At 40.5% G+C, this 20,015-nt stretch overlaps 1 protein-coding gene across 1 annotated transcript in view; it reads right to left on the bottom strand.

Annotated features, from left to right (window-relative positions):
* The window catches only part of PTPRN2 (protein tyrosine phosphatase receptor type N2), a 664,954-nt gene extending 652,033 nt beyond the window's left edge, over window positions 1–12,921 (bottom strand). Inside the window, exon 1 of the mRNA XM_030008997.2 lies at window positions 12,807–12,921. Within this exon, the coding sequence (XP_029864857.1) occupies window positions 12,807–12,921 (115 nt within the window). The remainder of the gene's footprint in view (window positions 1–12,806) is intronic.
* Window positions 12,922–20,015: the final 7,094 nt, after the last annotated feature.

Below are 20,015 nucleotides of genomic sequence, written 5' to 3'. Positions count from 1 at the left end.
CGAATACGAAAATCATTCACGAGGCACCTGGGGATTATAACAGGAATTTGTATTTATTTGCTCTATAACTACATGATATCTGGTGTTTTCTCACTGATCTTTAAGGTCCAGAGTTTAAGTCATTCTTCTGGGAGAGAGTTGACAGTAAGCATACTGGGGATCATCTTTGGAAAAGGAGGAACAACCTCTTTCAGTTTTCATGCAGTTGTAAAGCATCATTTAGTGGATTTTTGGCACCAATCCGGTTTCAGAGAAATTTTCAGTTAATTTGCATCTTCTCAAATGTAGGTTTTTACAGTCCTTCCCAGATGTCTGTCATCAGATACCTACTCATCAGAGGAAAATGAAAACCAAAGCTTCTAACTCATCCTAAAGTGGTGTGCCATATCAATTTTGAAAAAGTAAATGAAACACGCAAAGTATTATTATTGCAGAAGGCACACCAAATAGTAGTAGCAGATTGAAAGTAATTTGAGGAACTCCTATCTATCTTCATTTAAAAAAAAAAACCCTGTCCTAATTATCTTATTTGGAAATGCCACAAGTAACCCTAAAAATGTACACAGGTGACTGTACTATGAAGTTTGTTATTACAGACTTTTCTAGTGTGTGAAATTTTGATGACGTTAAAGTGATCAATTACCAAAGAAATGAGTGAAATAAAAATCCTGATTTTACAAAAATTCAAGGTATAACCAAAACTGCTGTGACCTATTTTTTCCCCCTCTGAAAGCAAAAGGGGTAAAGAGTCCTGTTTACTAAGTCACAATAGCACTTACCTATAGTTAGGCACATGCCTAAGTATTTGCATTGGTAATCAGAACCAAAATTAAACAGACTTAATCATAGCTTTCAGGTAATAAACTATTACAGAAACAGCTCTCCTGTGATTTATGACGTGAAAAAACTATCATCTTAATACCTGACCTACGTTATTCACAAATGAAATGTGACTAACAATAGATTATGAATAAATATAATGTAAAATACTGTGGAATGAGCTAGTGTTAATAAACTACATAATGAAATTAACCTATTTCCAACAAAGCTGCCAGTTCACTGATTTTTTACTTACAAAGACTAGGAAAAAGAGGTGTTGTATAGTGACTCCACCATAACAGAGATTATTATAGTACACTAGCTTCCAGCTTGCCACTTTTAAAGGCTATTTATTCCTAACACTCTCTCTCCCCCTTTTTTTCTGTTTTTGTGTTTGCCATCATATCTGGTCTCTACCAGCATTCATTGCTTTCATTTATACACATAAGAAAGTTATGTATTTTTTCTAATGTGTATTCAGGAAGTGTCATATCTGCAGTCTGTAATGGTTTCGGTTGGTTTTTTTACAAACCGGTATTTAGTTGACATCTGCACAACAGGGAATGACTTTCCAAAAGTCACATGGCAGTGGTGAAGCAGGTCAAACAGAGTTATGTTAGCACAGCTGACAAGAGCTGACGGGACAGGAAGATAGAAGAAAAATCCCAGGTATGAATAAGTCTTCACTCAACAGAAACCACAGTAGAAAGGTAGATTCTTCACCCAAGTCATTACCCATTTTGGAGGATGAAAGCTGACCAAAAATAACATGTCTCTGGGAAATTTCATTAAGCATTCTGATAATCAGGTTAATCTGACAGTCTGGTGAAGCCAAACCAGGATTACAGGTATAAGAATGTTATGTGATTTTTTTCTGCACCTATTTTATATAATAGTTGTTTTACTGAGCTCTGCATAACGTAGAATACTTGCTTTCTTTTAATTTGAACATTGTCTTTCACATGAACATTGTCTAATGCTGAGAAGTGACTCGGGTGTGGCTGGCAAACTACAGAACACTACACCTCTGTTTTCCAGGGAGTGACAATCCCAAATAAAGGAACGCTCACACCCCATTCTGCAGGATGAAACTTGCAAGATGATACACCACCAAATCACCAAAGCCCATCCTTTGGCAAGAAGAATTCTCTCAACTGAGAAGAGTTAAGCAGAGTATCTTTGTCAATAGCATGAAAACATGGGTGCTCCCAAGCCAAGGCTATCTTCCAGACTGGAACAGAGACAATAGAAAATTGACTAGAAAGAAAATGCTCAAATATTTATTTGCTAATACTCTGTCTTAAATAGAGCTAAACATATTCTATAAAACCAGCTCTAGGCAAGCCTTATTCAAATATTTGATGCCTTAAATCACCTTAAAACCAGGAACCCTGGACTGATATCAGGGACATCAGAAGGAACTGAACCTGCAACTGTTCTTATTTACACCAAACACAAAAATAACTTCAGGCAAACTGGTGAAGCTATTCAAAAAATGCTGTATTTTACATACTTCTGTTGATAACAGAGGCTCCTTGTGCAGGGATGAACTTTCATCTGAAAGCAAGTTAGTATTATTCTAATACTGGATGGACAAAAAGAAAGATAAGGAATGGCAAGAAGCCCACCCTGTTAAAGGAGCATTAGGTGGCCAGACAGATATACACCCAAATTCAGATTCTGGCAGCTTCATGCAGAGGCTTAGGTGAGGCTCATCCCCCCTTACATGCACCACTATTTAGTCTTTCTGGCATGACCCTCTCTAAACTGCAAGAGAAAGAAGCACAACCACGCTCTTTTTAACAACCTGCGTAGCCACCCCGCCACTGGGCAGCTGATCGTGTCAGAGTTCTTCCCTATCTGCTAAACTACGAAATAGTTCCATAACCTGAAGATGATAAATTATTGTTCTAAAATTCTCTCAAGTAATTCTTTAATTAGGAAAGTTCGACAAGCAGGTGTGATCAGCTCCATCATTCAAGCTGAATCGGATCCTTAATAAAAGCTGTGTGTTCTACTTTCTAAAATGTCAGCCATTTGACAGCTGTTTATTCTCAAGCCTGTGTGCTGTGTCCATTTCCTCCTCCCTTCTCAGTTATTTACTTTCAGATTATAAACTCATTAGAGCAGGTGTTACTCAGAGAAACAAAAGCAAATGGACAGGAAAAAAAAAGCCCTCAACTGTAGATCTTTGTCTTGTTGGGCAGCATAAAACCAAACACACGTAATACTAAAACAACCTTCCCATTCTGCTTTTTAAATGCTATTTGATTATAGCATTATAAATTTTATACCATCTAAAAGTATGAGTGATTGCTCCCAAAGAACATGATTGTTTTATTTTTCTGCAGCTCTTATGACGGAAATTCACCAGATAGCATCAGTTAACTTTGGTTTTTCCTTCATATTTTCTGTTTTCATTATTGTTGCATATATTTTGATTATGCAATTTTTATAGCTGCCCTTTGTCCTTGGAAATCATCCGCTGCTTGTAATACATGTTAGTAAATGGTAATTATGAGCTGACCTAGTTAAGCAAATAAACCTCCAGATAGGTAGTACTAACAAGAATATTTTAACAACTTTGAAATTTCACTTCATAATGGAGGCAAGGGAAAATTGCAGAATCCGACCCCAGATTTCAAGGGCACCCCTCCCCCAACATTTCTGAAATACAGATCAAAAAAAATAAAAAAATTAAAAGGAATACACTGTGCTGAAGAACTGGGGGGGTGGGGGGCAGTACCTCTGTCAACTGTGTAACTAACTCCAAGATGTGTTCACCTACCTAAATGCTTGATGATGTTTATCTTGGTATCTTGTCTTCAATAACATCCAGCTATTTCCAGAAAGTCATGACAGATGTATAATTCCCAAATTTCCCTTTTCCCCTCCTTTTTTAGTTCCTTTAGGTTGTAAGTAAGAAGTGGGATAGCCACCAGTGACTACAGCCTTCTCCAACAAATGGAAGGAGTTGCTATAATCCACAGGGTGACACCATGAAAGTAAGAAACAGTGTTTAGCTGAGAAGCTGGGATGAGAGGTGAGGCCAGGTCACAGAAGAAGTCTGGTATAATATTTTGCTAGTGTAAGGCATTGCAGTGACTACATACTGAGAAAGAGTACCGAGCTGTGTGAAAATCTAGAAAAGGAAGGAAGATTTTATGAGTAATAGCTCACTGAAGATTTTGATAGCTAACATCTATTATATCAGATATCAAATAGAGCTGAAATATAAACAGCAAGTATATAAAGTATTCCACAGTCTAAACTAAAGTTATAACAAATCATTTTGCCAAGAGAAATACACCATAATGTATACATTCTCTAAAAAATAGAAGAAACATTCACACTCTTTGGTGGTGATTTATCTGCATTAATCAAAGGTTATAATCTTTGATGCCACATTTTTAATTCAGCACTGAAGAGTAAACAGAATTTAAAGTCTAACTTACAAATCGATTCTGTAAAAGAGGTCAGGTTAATAGGAGACTATCTTTTATAAGAACACAAGTCAATGTTTCATGCCATGGAGAGCTCAGGGGCACCAGTGGCATAAATTAATCGTATCCCCAAACCCACCTCCCTGTTGCCATTTCATGGATACCAGCACTAATACCAGCACTGTTTTCCCTGCTTGTGAACATGGCTGTGATTTAGATCCATTTTATTTGTTTGTTTCACCCAGACCAATACCCTTTACAAAGGTCATATCAAGCAGTCACTGGCAGGAATACCAAAACCTTTTGTTATAGCCAAACATTCTGTACTGCAAAGCTGCAGCCTGATAATAGTTGAAAAAACACAGACAATTTCTTAATACACAAACTCTTCCTCAGGCCTTAAGATGAGACATGACCTTCTAGGTGAAGTAAAGCAGTTGTCTGAAACAACTGCCCTGAGTTTAATGAATTGTATTAACGAACTAAAGATGTTGTAGAGAAAAGATAGCCCTCCTGGTGCAGAGCAGAATATTAATAAGAGAATAGGTTATAATATCTCTAGCCCTTTTAGGACTGCAACAGACAGACAGGTAATTATCTCTTGCAGAATAATGAGAGCAGAAGATTTCTGTGTGCCAGAAAACCAAAAAATCTATCAGTTTTTCAGCATCCAAGATTGATTTGTGTAGGGTATTTTGTAGAATTTATTGAGGTTCAAACTTGAGAGATCAAAGATTAATTGGGGGGAGGGGGTAAAAATGGGGTTTTTACATGTCTCCGGATATTTCCTGACTTTTGTTGAACTTTGTATTATAATATGTAGTGTGTGTTTGGTCTCAGCTGCATTGTTTTCTATGAGGACATCTGGAAGTATATTACATTTTGGGAGGCACATATATCTCTGTGCATTACCTTGTACTTCTTGGCTATGATTTCAAGCTTATGTAACCATCATTGCATGCTGTTAAACTATGACTGAAAGAAAAGACCTTACACCCACTACAACCAGCTGTACTTCCCATAAAACTTCTAGTTACTGATTTTTATGCCTTAAAATAGCTTGTTTTATCAACGTATTAGTTTGAAGCAAAAAAGGTATGCAATGTTAAGTGCTAACTCTCCGTTCAGAAAGACTGTGCATCAACAAACTATGTTTAGTATTTAAGTATGTTTCACTGAAAGAAACTACAGGAAAAAACACAGTCGGATGCTGTAATTTACTCAGCTACTCTACTTCTCAAAAAATTCCTTCTCAAAAGGAATAAATTCTATAAAGTTAAGCCCCGCTAATCTTTTCAGAAAAAAGTTCCCTAATTTTTTGATGAGCACAGCTGTTCTGAATGGCATACTGTTATTGGGAACGCTATAGTGTATTGATGCTATGAAATGGTTGAGATAAAAATAGAGCCCTTCCACCCCCCTCACAAGCCCCTAAAACTCACATAAGAAAACTCAGTAATCCTATGTACACATTAACCTTCATGCCCTTCATTCTTTCTCTTGACTGTCCAAAACTAGTAAGTCTTCAGTGTCCCTTTCCTTCAGCTCTCCAATACCAGACTCCCCTGCCATTTGTCTATCATCTTACCTGCAGATCTCCTGTTCGTTTACCTGCTTTTTTCCCTTCACTTGCTCATTCCATTGTGCCCGTTTCTTCTCTGTCTCATTCAGAGTCACCTTCATTTTTTTGCAATTACCAGAGAGTGATTTTCTCTGAGAAATTTTTTTCCAGGACTACTAATATCATTCAGCCACCTCACTTGTTTCAGTCCCTTACGTGACAAACCTTCCTGACTACTCACAGGACCTTCCTAAACAGCTTACTTAAAAGTCCTATATATCTCAAAGTCATGCCTGTGGTTTTGAAGTAATGTAGTAGGTGATCCTCAACCAACCTCACTTTAGTTTAAGCTGCTTCATTAGTCTCACCTCAGTGGGGAGAGACAGGTGAATCACTCTTCAAATGTGCTTACCTCTCCCCAAGTTTAACCTAAGCATCTGATTTTTTAATAGCTAAGGTGCAGTACCTACCACATACATATTTGCAGCCAGATACTCACGCTAGCCTGGGAAACTTATGAAGACAGTACTAAGTGGAAAGTAATAGCTGCGTTCAGGGAGACGCTTATCTGACCTGTGCTAGATATGTACAGTTGGGTAAAATTAATTGAAATTTATAAACTAGATATAGGTTAAAAGGAAACTAGATTGATTAGCTCAAATAATTACATTTAGTTAGATGACTCCCACCCCTTACATTAAGAGAAATAAATCCTTTCTATTCCCAGAGCAGTTTCTCATAGTCTACACACATTTCCTGACTCCATTTTTGCCACAGCTTTGGCCTACATGAACGAATTAAAATTTCTATTTTGTGAATCCCTTTTCCTTCTTGTCACCTTGCCTCATTTTCTCATGCCTCAAACCGGTCCATTGAACATCTCAGTTTTGCTGCTGCATTTCACCATCTCTGCCATGAGAAAAAGTAACTCCACCCAATCTTAAGTTTACATCTTTAGAGATTGTATACAACTCACTAATCTCCATTCCTGATCTCCAATGCCAATAATTTTAGTTCTACTAAACATCTCATTCCTCATCCCCTTCTTTAATCATCCACATTCCCAACATGCCTCTATTCCTTGGCATCTCTTCTGACTGTTTCCCTGCAAACATGCTCTTCTTCATCTGCATCTTCAACTGCTTATTCTTCATTTGTAAACATAAAACTGTTTGACCAGCAACAATATCACTTATTGCCTTCCTAGACTTATTAATCATGACCATCCTGAGCCTAACCAAATATACATCCAGCTTAGCATCCTGTCTTTGACAGAGGCTAGCAGTGGGCTTTCCCTCTTGGATACTTTCCCTCCTTTGCCAATTTTATCACCAAAACCAAATCAATCTTTCCTCCAATCTTTACTGAATGCCCTCTTAAATTTGCCTGTAAACACCAACACAGATTTTAGCAAGACATTATATCTACTGATTTGTAAGAATAACTTCACAGATTTTTATCTAAATTTTAGGCCACAGTGTAAGTGGGATGAGGCCAAAATATATATCATTTTCCACAAGTTGGAATATACACTGCCTTTTGGCTTCCACAGGTCTTCTTATGGATCTGCATATATATGACCGATGGTAATCACCTACATCTGAGCTCGTGTTCGTATGCTCTCTTTCCAGCCAATGGAAACCTGATTGACGTGGAAGACCTCAACTCCCTGATTACCAGTGGGCTCCATTGCCTTCAGGGACTGCAGCTGCCCTTTTGTCACTAATGACAGTCTCTCCACGCTGATGTTTATAAGCATTGCTGTTCACTGTAACTAAGTACGCTGGCAACTGCCTATTTATCATTAGCGTGTCAACATTAACCACCCTTTGCTGTTTTAGCAGAACTGCCCAAATATTCCAGGATCTAACAACTAGGAGTAACCTAATTTCCTTTCAGTAGGCTGACTGACGGCATGGTATGATGAAGTTTTGGGGACTGGTATTAGTCATCATTAGCAAAAAAAAAAAAAAAGGAAGACAAGTAGAAATATTCTCTTTTATTTCACCAAATTCAGAGAAATGTTGGGGTACACTCAGGTGGGAAGCAGAAATGAGCTCATATTTCCAAAACCTTGTGTTTTCTCTCAACCAGTAAACCAAACAAAAAGAAGAAAACTCTCTAGAAATCCCATCCTATGAACAACCTTTAGAGCACCCTGCAATGACTTCCTTTTACTGATAGAGAAATAATTCACTTCCTGTCCATCCAAAACTTTCAATGAATACAAATTAGATAGTAAAAAGATATTGTAGAACAGTTATGGCATGATGCCAAAAACATTAATGCATATTCTTACCTTTAATTCAATGGAACTAACAGATAGACATGCCTTGGTATCAAGCTACTTTCAAGTTGTTTTCTAACATAACTGATTACTTAAGAAACATTTCTAGGATATACAAAAATACTTTTGATGAAGGGAAGCATAGAGCTTCCTACACTGAATCCTTCACATTCTGAGCACATAGCATTGTCTTAATTAAATTATTTTGTTGGTATTTTTATTTGCTGGCATTATATCATAAATTACACTCCATCACCAACAATTACATCGAATCAACATGATATCGAAATACCTGAGTGCCTATGAGAAGTTCCAAATTAATGTAACTGGAAAGTCAAGCAATTTTATCCACTGAACAGATGGTAACACTGTAATTCCCCTACTTTCTCAGCCAGTCTGCTGCAAGCCTTAAGCAGCATTTTGATTCAAATGCTACTGAAGTCAATGCGAAGGTTGACATTGACTTCGGTGAGTTTCAGCTCAGTTCAGACTTGGTGCAAGAAGCAAAATTTCAGTCCTCATGGATCTCCAAGACAGTTGACAATGATGGCTGAGAACAACAGTTACGTTAATTTTGCTATGGTAACATCTATTCAACAAGAACTAAACCAAGATAAACTTTTTTGCTATTCCCCATGAAACACCCATAGACAAAAGATCTCTGTCACTAATTGCTTTGGATTGTATTTGAAGCACTGACTGAAAAGCCAAAAAATGTGTATTTTTTCTTCTGTCCTACTCTTTATTTCATTCTCTTGTAATTTTAAGAATCAGCAATGGAGAAATGCTTTCCACCAATGGTAAATGAAGTCCCTGCTCTTGTAATTTCTTACTTCTGATCAACTTTAATCACTTGAAACTCCTAGCCCGTGTCTAAAATATTTTTCCAGCTGTTAAGCATGCAGACCATACTTTGTGAAAGTCCTACAATTAACATGCAACATTTTTTACGAGTCTTTGAGTAAAGTTTCTGTCATCAACTACATTTGAACCCTAGTGAAATGTAAGATACTGTCTTTGCTCACTGCACATTAGGAACTCACAGCTACAGGTTTAGAAGAATATTTCATATTTATAAGCTGAAATGTGACCAGTTTGTCTTTTTGTTAGTTAGTTAAAAACTAAATTCACAGGCATTTGACTCACAAAAATTTTGCATATGATGATTTGAATACAACTTTGAAGGAACTTCCACATGGTGTATGGAACAACTGTTTCTGGAAATTTCCACAGCATATAAATGTACTCATTTAAGAAGAAAATGCAGACCAAAAAATAGGATTGCATGCAGCACAAAAGATCAAATCATATTGCAAAATTATACTCATATTCACTGAAGGTTATAAGCATCATTTTACACATTAGAGGTCAATGTGAAGGCACTGCAGCAAGCACACACTTACTCTCTTTTCTAAAACATATGAGGATGACTTCTGCTGTAAAGTATTGGTATTTTAGGACTAATGAAATAATATGATAAGAATATTCACAGTTTACTTTGTTCCCAAGTTTTCTACCTCACCCAGACTATCTGATATGAAAATAAAATACCACTGCAACTTTCTGAATAGATTAGTCTATTTAAAAAGCTGTACAACTGCATGAAAATACTTTAATTGTTGGAGCTGCAACTTTTACTGAAGTAACTGCTTAGTGTTTATTGGAAGGCATTTTAAGTTTAACTGCTTCCTCAGCAAAATTATTTGCTAATAAGAAAATGTCTCATTGAAAAAAATCCATACAACCGTCGCTACAGGAGCAGAACAACCCAAATCTGTGGAATTTAGCAAACATGATCAGGATATATTGTTCACAGATGATTACTTTGTAAAACACTTAAAAAGAAGTTCCATAATCTTAAATGAACTGTGTCCATTTATAAACAAATAAAGATTTATTTAGAATATTAAACTCCCAGCCCCAGTGTTTCATCAAAGACTAATGAGCACTACAATGTAGTCAGCTGATTTTTTTTCTTCAGAAAAGATAAGAATCTCTCCCCTAGGCTAAACCTGGGCAAGAGACAGAGAGGGGAAGGGCTATACTTCTCCTCATTTGTTCACATTTAAAATGCTACTGTAAATGTCAAGAAATGGAAGAATATGTGCTTTTGTTGATAATAGCCTCTTATAAAAACACCTTCCCACAGGAGCAATCTACAAAGCCTCATGAATTACATAGGCAGAAGAAGCACAAACCAAATCTTTTACCTTATTTAACTGTACTTTAAAACTTCCAATTTCTTAAACAAGTTTGTAAGTATGTTACAAAATAAATAGGTCACCATTTGGAGATGATTACTATATTGGAAAGCATAGACAAAAGTTGACCAAAAAAAAAGAGGAAAAGAATGAAATTAGATGAAAACATCCTATGAAATGGTGAAGGTCAGGAACTTCTACTGCTGGACCAGCTTTTAGGAAGACTTCTGAAACACTTAATAGGAACAAATTAATAAAAAACTGTTTCTATAATTACATGGCTTTTAAGGCAGTTTCCAGCACATATTATAGAGGTTTCATAATGCATATGTGTTCAATTTTCAATTAAAGAAGATGGGACTGTGCACAAGAAGAAACCAAATTAGTATCTTCCACCTATAACCACAAATAATCTCAAAACTCAGATACCTTGTAAAATTACAGTTGCATCTCCTGACTGTGTCTAAAAATTGTAGTCTAAAATTGAACAGAATCTATTCTAATTAATAGTTTGAACTCAAGATTAATGAGATCTGAAACACTGGTCAATAAAAGAAATAAAGGAACTCTAAGGGAAGAGACAGCTAAAACTGTTTCACTTCCAGCAGTGCAAACATTTTCCTGCATCTTGTCAAACACAATAAATCCTTTCCCATCTTTCACAGAGATCCATGAGATATCAGTTAGTTCCCTATTCCAGCAAGAAGTAGAAATGCTCAACTTGTTTTACTGCTATTGAAATATCTCTGAATTATACCGCTCAGACTACTGGATTCACTATGTAAAATCAAGCCTTCTCTTCCCCCATTCCCTTCCATGCAAGGACAGCCTTAACTGTCAGGCAGGCATCCTTGCTGAGGCAGAAGCACAGGGAAGCTACAGGAAAGTGACAAACACACAAATGTTGCTTTGTAGCTACAACATGCTGAAAAATATTTTGTCACCCAGACTGATTTGCAGTTTATGTTTAGGGAGAGAGAATCAAAATCTGACTAGTTTGAAAGCACAATGTATAGCCTATTGCATTATTAAAGGTAAAAATTACAGCTATTACTTTCAATATTTTTATGCAAGCTTTCTCCTTAGCAGATTAGGAGAAACAGTCTATATCTATAGCAACCGTTTCTCCTTAAAACCTTGCATCACTACCTTCACTATAGCAAGCATTTAATAGCTCATTTTTATTGCCACTTGTCTGAAGCCTCATTAAAAACATGGTCAGCTGATTTTAAGTCCTTCTTAATAAACAGAATGTACATGAAGAAGACTGCACTGATACTTCTGTGAGAGGCTTCCTTTGTTTCATTTTTTGTCTTAGAAGAAAAAATTTCTTAGGGACAGCCAGTTTAGCTTTCACTCTCTAATCTCTATAACCACTCTAGGTAGGTATTAAACTGTGAAAAAAATACAAAATTCTCCAAGTTATGACCTTCTTGACTTAAAGTGACTTTTGGAAAGACACTCTAAGTGAAATGAGACGGACTGAATTAGTAGATATCGTTGGAGATAATTCTGGTGAGCCCACAGTCATGAGTGTCTAAGTGCAAGGAAAGGACTGCCAGGGAGAGTGGCACAGGAGAATAGCATTGATCTTAAACACACAGAGTTTGTTTTCAGGATCCCTTCGTGTTATTGTGGGTCATTTTCGCATGTGGGGATGTTTAGTGCAGATGGCATTTTCTAAAAGAGGAAGGGGATGGTCGGAGAATGTCTCAACAGAAAGAGGCTGTTTAATGTTCTTCCCTGGGCTGCGCTGGGTATTTTTAGACACGTCTAAACCAGCCTTAACCAGGAGCCAGTGGTGACTTCCACCTCCAGCAGAACGAGTCAGGGGTGGACACCGGCGAAGGCTGGGCTGCATCTGGGGGTCTGTGGCCTGGGGACTTCCTGGGGTATCCAAATATGAGGGCAGTTTAGTGGGCTGAATCCACTAAACTGGGAGGAGGGTTAAATACGCGGAGGCTGGATGCATTTTTGGTGACTCGCCACTGGTGCATCTCGACTTTAGGGGCCTCGTGATTGTCTCGGCGGAAGTTTTCGGCGTGTGGGGACAGTCGGTGAGACCGGCTCCTCAGAGGTGTCCCCAGAGATCCCGCCGGGACACGCCGCTGGGGCAGCCGGCGCCCTGGGCCGGCCTCGGGGTGACCAGGGACCGGCGGGGAGAGGCGGGACCCCGGAGGTGTGAGGGGCCGGGAGCCGGCGCTGAGGGGCCGGAGGACAGGGACCCTCAGCAGGCAGCCGCGCCGTAAGGAACGGGAGGACGGGGCCGCGCAGCGGGAGCCGGTCGTGAGGGACCAGAGGACGGGGCCCCGCAGCGGCAGCCGGTCGTGAGGGACGGGAGGACGGGCCCCTCACCGGCAGCCGTGCGGGCGCGGCCGCCGGGGGCCTGTCGAGCTGCCTCTGAGGAAGCCCTCGGGCAGCAGCGGAGGGAGCGAGGGGACGGCGCGGCCCCGCTCCCCGTCAGCCCCACGCCTCCCGCCCCTCGCCCCACTCACCGATCCGCGCCTCGGCGGCGGCTCCGGCGGAGGGCGGTTGGCTGCGCGGGGCGGCGGCGAGGACCTGCAGCAGCGGCGGCAGCAGCAGCGGGAGGACGGAGCCGAGCGCCCCCATCATGCCTGGCCCATCGCAGGCGGCTGTCCCGCTCCCCTGCCCGCCGCCGCCAGCCCTCACTCCATGTCGCTCGCCCGCCCGCCCGCCCTTTGCCTCCCGCAGCCGCTCCCCGGCTCCGGCGAGCGGCAGCAGCAGCAGATTCAACACCCAGGACAGCGACCAGCGCCGCCTGCCCGCCCCCGAGCCGGCCCCGCCCCGCCCCGGCCCGGCCCGGCCCGGCCCGCCCGCCCGGCAGGCGCGGCGGGGGGGTGGGGGGAGAGCAGCTCGCTCCCGCTCGGCGGCGCCGCCTTCCCGCTCCCCGCTTCTCCCCGCTCCCCGCTTCTCCCCGCTGCCCGCCCGGCCGGCCGCGGGGGAGGGCCCTGCCCTCCCTGCCGGGATCGCGGGGTAGCGGCCCCCCGCCTCCGGCAAGGTGAGGGCGGGGGATGTCCCCCGGCCCCCAGACCGCCGCCGGCCCTGACGGAGGCTCCGCCTCAGGCGGGCCGCGGAGCCTCCGGGCACTGCCCGAGCCTTGCGCCGGCGGGCGAGGGGCAGGGGGGATCCTTCCTGCCAGAACGGCTCTTCGCTTGAATCCCCCGTAAAGATGGCTGAGAATGGGAAGGGAGTCATTAAATGTGCTTGTTCCACACACCTGTATGTAGAAAACCAATTCGGCCCCTGTCAAAGTTTTGTCCTGAAAAACGCGCTAGCTGGGTGGATTCTCCCTGCGGCCTCCTCGGTAGTGGTTTACTTAGCACCGTTTTTTCCACAGAAAATTATTTGCCATCCTGAAGGATTTTATAAGCCCTCAGGTAAATACCTCCCGCAGCTGAGGTTTGCATGTTTGCCTGGGAGACGTCCGCACGGGTGACGTGTTCATCCTCCACCTCCTGTCCCCGATTCACTCCATGTGAGTGGGACCGCTCGGTCTGGGCTTCCAGGAGGGAGCAGCAGTCTCCAGGCAGGAACCCATTGACTCCCTCCTTGTTCACAGGCTCTCATTTTTCTCACAAACTCCGTGTAGTAATGTTTAGCCTTTTAACACAGCAGTCAGTCACCGGGGTGAAACAGTGCAGCTGCCATGCCTCCTGGCAGGGGATGCATTTTTGACCAGGACAGCCAGCTCCATGCCATCCATGGCAAGTGATGGCTGGTCCCAGCCCCCTCTGTCACCCTGACATCTGCTTTATCCCTCCCTGAAGTTTCAGATTATCCTGAACTTCTTCATACTTGAGGGAAACAGCTCTAACTGTACTCCCTGACATGCTTCATCCCTGGCCTTAACCACGTACAGTCATAACAGACTCACACTCCGGGTATTTAAGAGGAGTAAAAATGGTAATGCATGAAGTGGCTTTGCCGTGGACCAGAAAACGAAGTAACAAAAGCCCACAGAACAAACTAACCCTGGAAGAGCACAGCTGTTCCTCCTTGCTCACCTCGAAGGTGGCAGAGAAAACAACGCCAACGTCTAGACCAGGGTGGACACAAGGAGTTCAGCCACCACGCCAGGAGCAGCTGGGACCTGCCGTGGGGTGGTCAGCCGAGCCTGGGGGCCCAGGTCGGAACGTTGCCCCAGGCTCGGGGCAGGGGGGCTGAGGGGTGGCTCAGGGGACCACGCAAGGCACTTAGGGCTCCTGGTTCCCTGACCGACAGTTGCGGACTTCTCTTGTTCTTTCAGTTTTGCTCTATGGGAAATGTGTGAGCCTCTGTGCTGGGGAAAAGGAGTCATGGCTTCTAGTGCTGGTGTAGTCACTTCCTGTCCTTTGTAGTTCAGGTTGGTGACTCAGATGCAAAAAAGGGCAATATTTGATTCAGAAAACAGAAATTTCATAAAAATATATTGATACTGGATGGTGTTTGCTGGCCCAGGGTTTGCAAAAGGGTTGGATGGTCCTTCTCAAGCATTTCTGTCCTTGAGCTCTGTTACATGGTTGCTTACATCTTGCAGAGAGTGGTTTCACTAACCCAGAAGGTCCCTTTACCTCAGGAAGATCAGTTTTGACGACTCTGAAAGAAATCTGAGCACTGAAAGGGGAGAAACAAAAAAGGAGGGAAAAGCATTCTATGGAAAGGACAAGATGAGAAATGAAAGTGCTGAAACATAAATTAGTATATTCTCATGGGTTATGCAAACCATCTGGCTTTAAAAGCTAGTAGTAGGAACAAGGAAAAAGGTCATCTGAATTAGCAGAGAACTGCAAAACAACTGAAGGTAAGAACGGAGCAAATGGCAGGCACAGCGAGAGAACGAGTTGTTCATCAAAATACAAAATAGCAGCGGTATTACTGGAAGTCATTGCAGCTCTGCAACGAATGATTTGCATAGCTCCTGTGAATTTATGATCAAATACTATGCAGATTTTAAAAGGAAATTAAAATTCTCATAGCCACTCTGTGCAGAGGATTAGCAAAATAATGACATTTGTTCAAATGCGTGTGAAGCAATGTGAAAAATCAAGAGAGAAAGGGCATTCATTGAAGACAGGAAGAAATCCTTGCGTACACAAGGTTAGTAAAGACAGGAGTAAGGTGTCAAGGAAAGAGTAAAGAGTCAATTGGTAGGTGAATTGGGCATTTGGAAGTAACTCAAGTAGCAATTCTCAGGACTGGAAAGTGTAAAGCATGCCCTACCTGGTTGTATTTTACAGTTTTATAGTAGCCTGCACCTAGCAAAGATACACAGATCTGTCTTAAAGCCCCAGGAACAGACAGATTGAAGCCAGTGGTATTAAGTGTAATGAATTTTGTTAATGATGTGTAAAAACTGCAAGACTTGAGTCTGTGTGTAAATTAGATGAATAACAGAATCACAGTGTAAATAACATCTTATGACACATGCAGGTTACTTGCTGGTTCACAGTCGTTTTCTCAAGACATTTCTCAGAGCCAAGGTTTTTAATAGTTTGTATAATAAATTCAGCATCCATGTTTAGGTCTATCAACCTTGTGAGGTTGTTTCAATTGTGGTTTTTATTATCATGTTTTCAATAAGTTTCTGAACTGTGGAAAAAGAAATTCTAAAGGGTATAAGTCATTTGTGAAAGTTACTAGAAAGGCTAGAAAAATGAAACTCCATTCTTGCAGTCAGGGAAGTTGTGGGGCTCCAAGAAAACTGTAGGACTTGATAGTTTTGAAAAAGGAATAGAAGAGGGTATCAGTAAGTTATTTATGTAAGGGCATATTTAAATCTTTTTGGTAAGGGATTCTAAACTAGTAAAGATACTGAATGGTGGCTGAGAGGGTAGAATATCAGCTCTACATTGCTAATGTATCTGGAGGTGAATGTGAGGCTATATGGAGGATGACACTGGAAATTATAGATCGGAAAATTTCAGGAGAGTGAATAACATATTGAAGTTTAGCATGTCCTTAATTGCTGGAGCTGAGTCTTTATATGATATCCATATAGGTGTGAAAAACATGCTACACAAAGTGAAAGAAGAGCTGGATAATCTATATGATTTTATACATTTGAAAGATTTACATTCTTATCCATGGTAACCACAGCTGAACAGGAGTTTTTCAAGGAAACACTTTTCTGTTTGAAAATCCTGTGTTGTCTGACTAAGTTTTTTCATAAGAAACATACATGTTTTAATCAAAAATCTGTTAGTAAGGGCCAGAAAAAGATCCAGAAGGGGCCAGAAATTATCCCAGAATGGCTAATTGCCTGGTAGCCAGGACATCTGTGTGGGCTGATATTTTAAAGGTTCAAATTTTTGCTCTGGTTGATTCAAAGACATGATCTAACATGGACATTGGACATAAGGTCAGTCTCTCTCTCAATTTCACTGCGCCATTCAAAATTATATTAAAAGCAAACAGCCCTGCTAGAAAAGACATGAAGGCAGAAGTGGAAGAGGCAGGAAGATGAGTATAGGTTAATTTTGTAAATTGAATACTGCTCAGAATGAAATAGTAGAAGCAAGGAATTAATAAGCTGGGAAGCTGAGTTAATGATAGAATTTTTGGAGATGTAAGAAGAAAAGGTGCCAAAACTACATGAACCAAAAATTGGGTGGGGGTAAAAAAGAAGATAAACACAGGATTCAGTTACAGTAGAACATTGCCAGAGAATAATTTAGGCATAAAAATACACAAAGGGAAAAAACTCTTAATAGTTATATACTTATAATTAAGTGATATGAGCAAAATGTTGTAAACAGGGTTAAAATAATAGTTAAATGATAGCTAAAGGCTAAGTATAAGGAGTATAAAACACAAAAGTAGCATCTGAGATTTACTGTGTACTTAGCCACTGAAGTCATGTTTGTACCTATGCTTGTCATTTTGCAGGTCTGTTTTTTAATTACAAATGGGAATTATATATACAAGCATAGGTACACCTGCAGGACCGTAGAATTTGTATAGGTATATTTGAACAGCATAGAACTGCATGTTTCATCTAAGGATCACAGAGCTATTTGTCAGTTTATCCAAGTATAAAGAAGCATCTGAACAAAAGGTCAGGTCCAGCTATGCTGAATACAGTCGACCTGCATAGGCAAACACACCCTTAAAAAAAAAAAAAAAAAAAGCATTGAAATTACCTTCTTCATTTTCTTTCTTCCTCTCATCCCCCTGTCCCGCCCCTCCCCAAATCAAGGCTTCTGAGCACGTTAATTGCAGATCATTTGTCCTGTTAATGGGTCCAAAATCCACAGGGAACAATATCTATCAGGCAGTTTATCTAAGATTCAGTAACCTAGATATCTTGGCAGAGCTTTAAGATGTATTGGGGGGGGGGCGGTAGGGGTGAAAGAGGAGAGAAAGAGATAGAGAGGTTTGTGCTATATCCATGCCCAGACAAGGCAGAATTTAGAGGTTTGTTATTTACATTTTCTGGCTTTAGAGGACACAGGTAAATATTCAAAGCCTGTAGATGTATATACAGACACAAAGGGACTCTTTTGGAGCCTCAGTGCTGCACGTGTAACCTTCACCACACTTCTTTTTTGAGGGCAGAAGGAGCTGGTTGAGCAGCAGTAATCCTCCTGCACCTTGCTTGTGGTTTGAGGACTTCTTTCAGAAGACTGGGAAAAATAAGGCTAGAAAAACCATCTCTAGAGCCACATCTTGGAGTACCATGGTTACAAGAGGAACAGTACTGATATTGCTGCTTTGCATAGTGGTGTGAGCAGTCATAAACTCTGGTTTAGGAGGCTGACGAGCACTGGATGATCTGGCAAAGACACTCTTTGAACAGTGACTGCAGAACTGTTCACACATTCATATCCTGGAATATTCTGATTATATTTATTCACTATTGTTGATGGAAAGTTTAAAGTGACAAGATTTCTTTTTAAGTTGGGGGAGGGCTATTTCAACTGTTTTATAGAGGCTGTAATAGTTCTTGGGATTAAAAGCTATCAAAAAAATTAACAGAAATTTTGCACTATGAACTTACAAGTAGTTTCTTTTATTTATGTATGTTGAAAAACTACATGCATGGTTATATAGCTCTGTATATTCAACCTTTTCATTAAGAGAAAACATATCACTTATTCCATGTACACATTTTTAAAAATATAGCATTAAAATAGTTAATATTTTAAAGCAGTTAAGAATGAAGGACTTTATCCTGCAACAGTGATAAGCAATATGTCTAAAAAGCCATCCAGTGCCTGAGACACTAAGAGTGTTTAGAATATGAGAAGCTATACAGAAGCCTGGATTACTGAGAGCTAAAGAAGTCATATAACTCTCTCCATAGCAGTACAAATACTCACTTAAATTTCAATTTAGTGGCTGTATTTTATGTTCAGGGACTAAGTTTATTAAAGGAATAGAGAGTTCCTAAAGGGAGAAATCTTTAACTGGTGTAAAAAGATGTAGCTCCAGGTCATATCAGCAGTGGCTGTGGTCTTTCTTTCTCAATTATTGAATGTTTCCTAGTATAACTAAAAGTACTTGAAAGGATTTTACCATCCAATACATAAATTACTGAATTTCAATATTAGTTATTTCATATCTATAAAACTAGCAGAGCCTCTGAGATTTTAAAATGAATTCATGCTGAATTCAGTTTAGCATGAAAATAAATATTTGCAGGGTCTAGAAGATGTCAGATTGCTTGATGGAAGAGTGTGGTAGGATTAATTTTATGAATATGACAGCAATTCAGTTGTATCTAGGAATAATGTTTTAATGTACTGTTGATTTCAGCTATTTTAAAGCTTTTCTTCTTGTTTCCAAAATTGTATTAGAAAATGTCTTTACTCTGGAGCATGCTAAAAGTTTTACTCTAGATAATTTCTGCATCACTGAGGAACAGGAGTTCAACACAGACCCAAAAGGAAAAATCCTTGAGAACTGTGCAACTGAATGACTGTTTGATAGAGTTTAAAACAGAAAAGCAGAAAAAAAGTAGGTTGATTTTAGTTATGACTGGTAAGCTGTGAGCTGGTCTTTTATTCCCTGTGCTGTAACTGAATGATAATGGGTTTTATGTGTCGTTGGAAAGGAGCCTAAAATGGAGTGTTCAGGCCCTAAGAGATGAAATGCAGCTAGAGAAAATTACCTGTGAGAATAGCAGGAGATGTGACTTACATTAACTGAAAACTATAAATTTGACTTACATTAACTGAAGACCTAAACATCTGTGTATATGAGTGCGCAGAGTAGCGTGTTTTGAGCTGACTTCTGAGGCTGTAGGAACCCTTGGTACCAGATCAGCCACTTCAGTGTGCATGGTAGTTTGGGCTTGCGAGGAAAATTTCCATAATCTCTTCTGCTGTTTTGCTAGGGATGCTAGAGAGAGCAGCTTCTGTAAAGGTAGACATTTGCAGGGCTGGATTGAACCCAAATTTATTTGAGGTTCATTTAAATTTCTAGCTGACTTGTTCAAATACCACTTATGGTGATACCTACTTCAAACAGGGTGCTGAAGCTGTGTTTGGTATAAAACTGGTTGAAGAGAAGGAAAAGGTGGCATGAAGCAACCTGCAAGTAACAACGTATGGATGTTCAGAACCTATGAAGAACAGACCTCTAGAGTCTCAAGACAGCGATACAGTAATGGATGAATCCAAACTCTGAGGCCACTTCTGACATCTTTATATCTAGCGCAAGGCTATGAAAGGTAATTTGGGCTTCACTGGGAGAGGGATGGCCTC

The sequence above is a fragment of the Aquila chrysaetos genome, chromosome 3 (genome assembly GCF_900496995.4).
Source record: "Aquila chrysaetos chrysaetos chromosome 3, bAquChr1.4, whole genome shotgun sequence".
In the NCBI taxonomy this organism is placed as follows: Eukaryota; Metazoa; Chordata; class Aves; order Accipitriformes; family Accipitridae; genus Aquila; species Aquila chrysaetos.
Note: the sequence above shows the minus strand (reverse complement) of the source record. Positions and strands in the feature narration are given on the sequence as shown.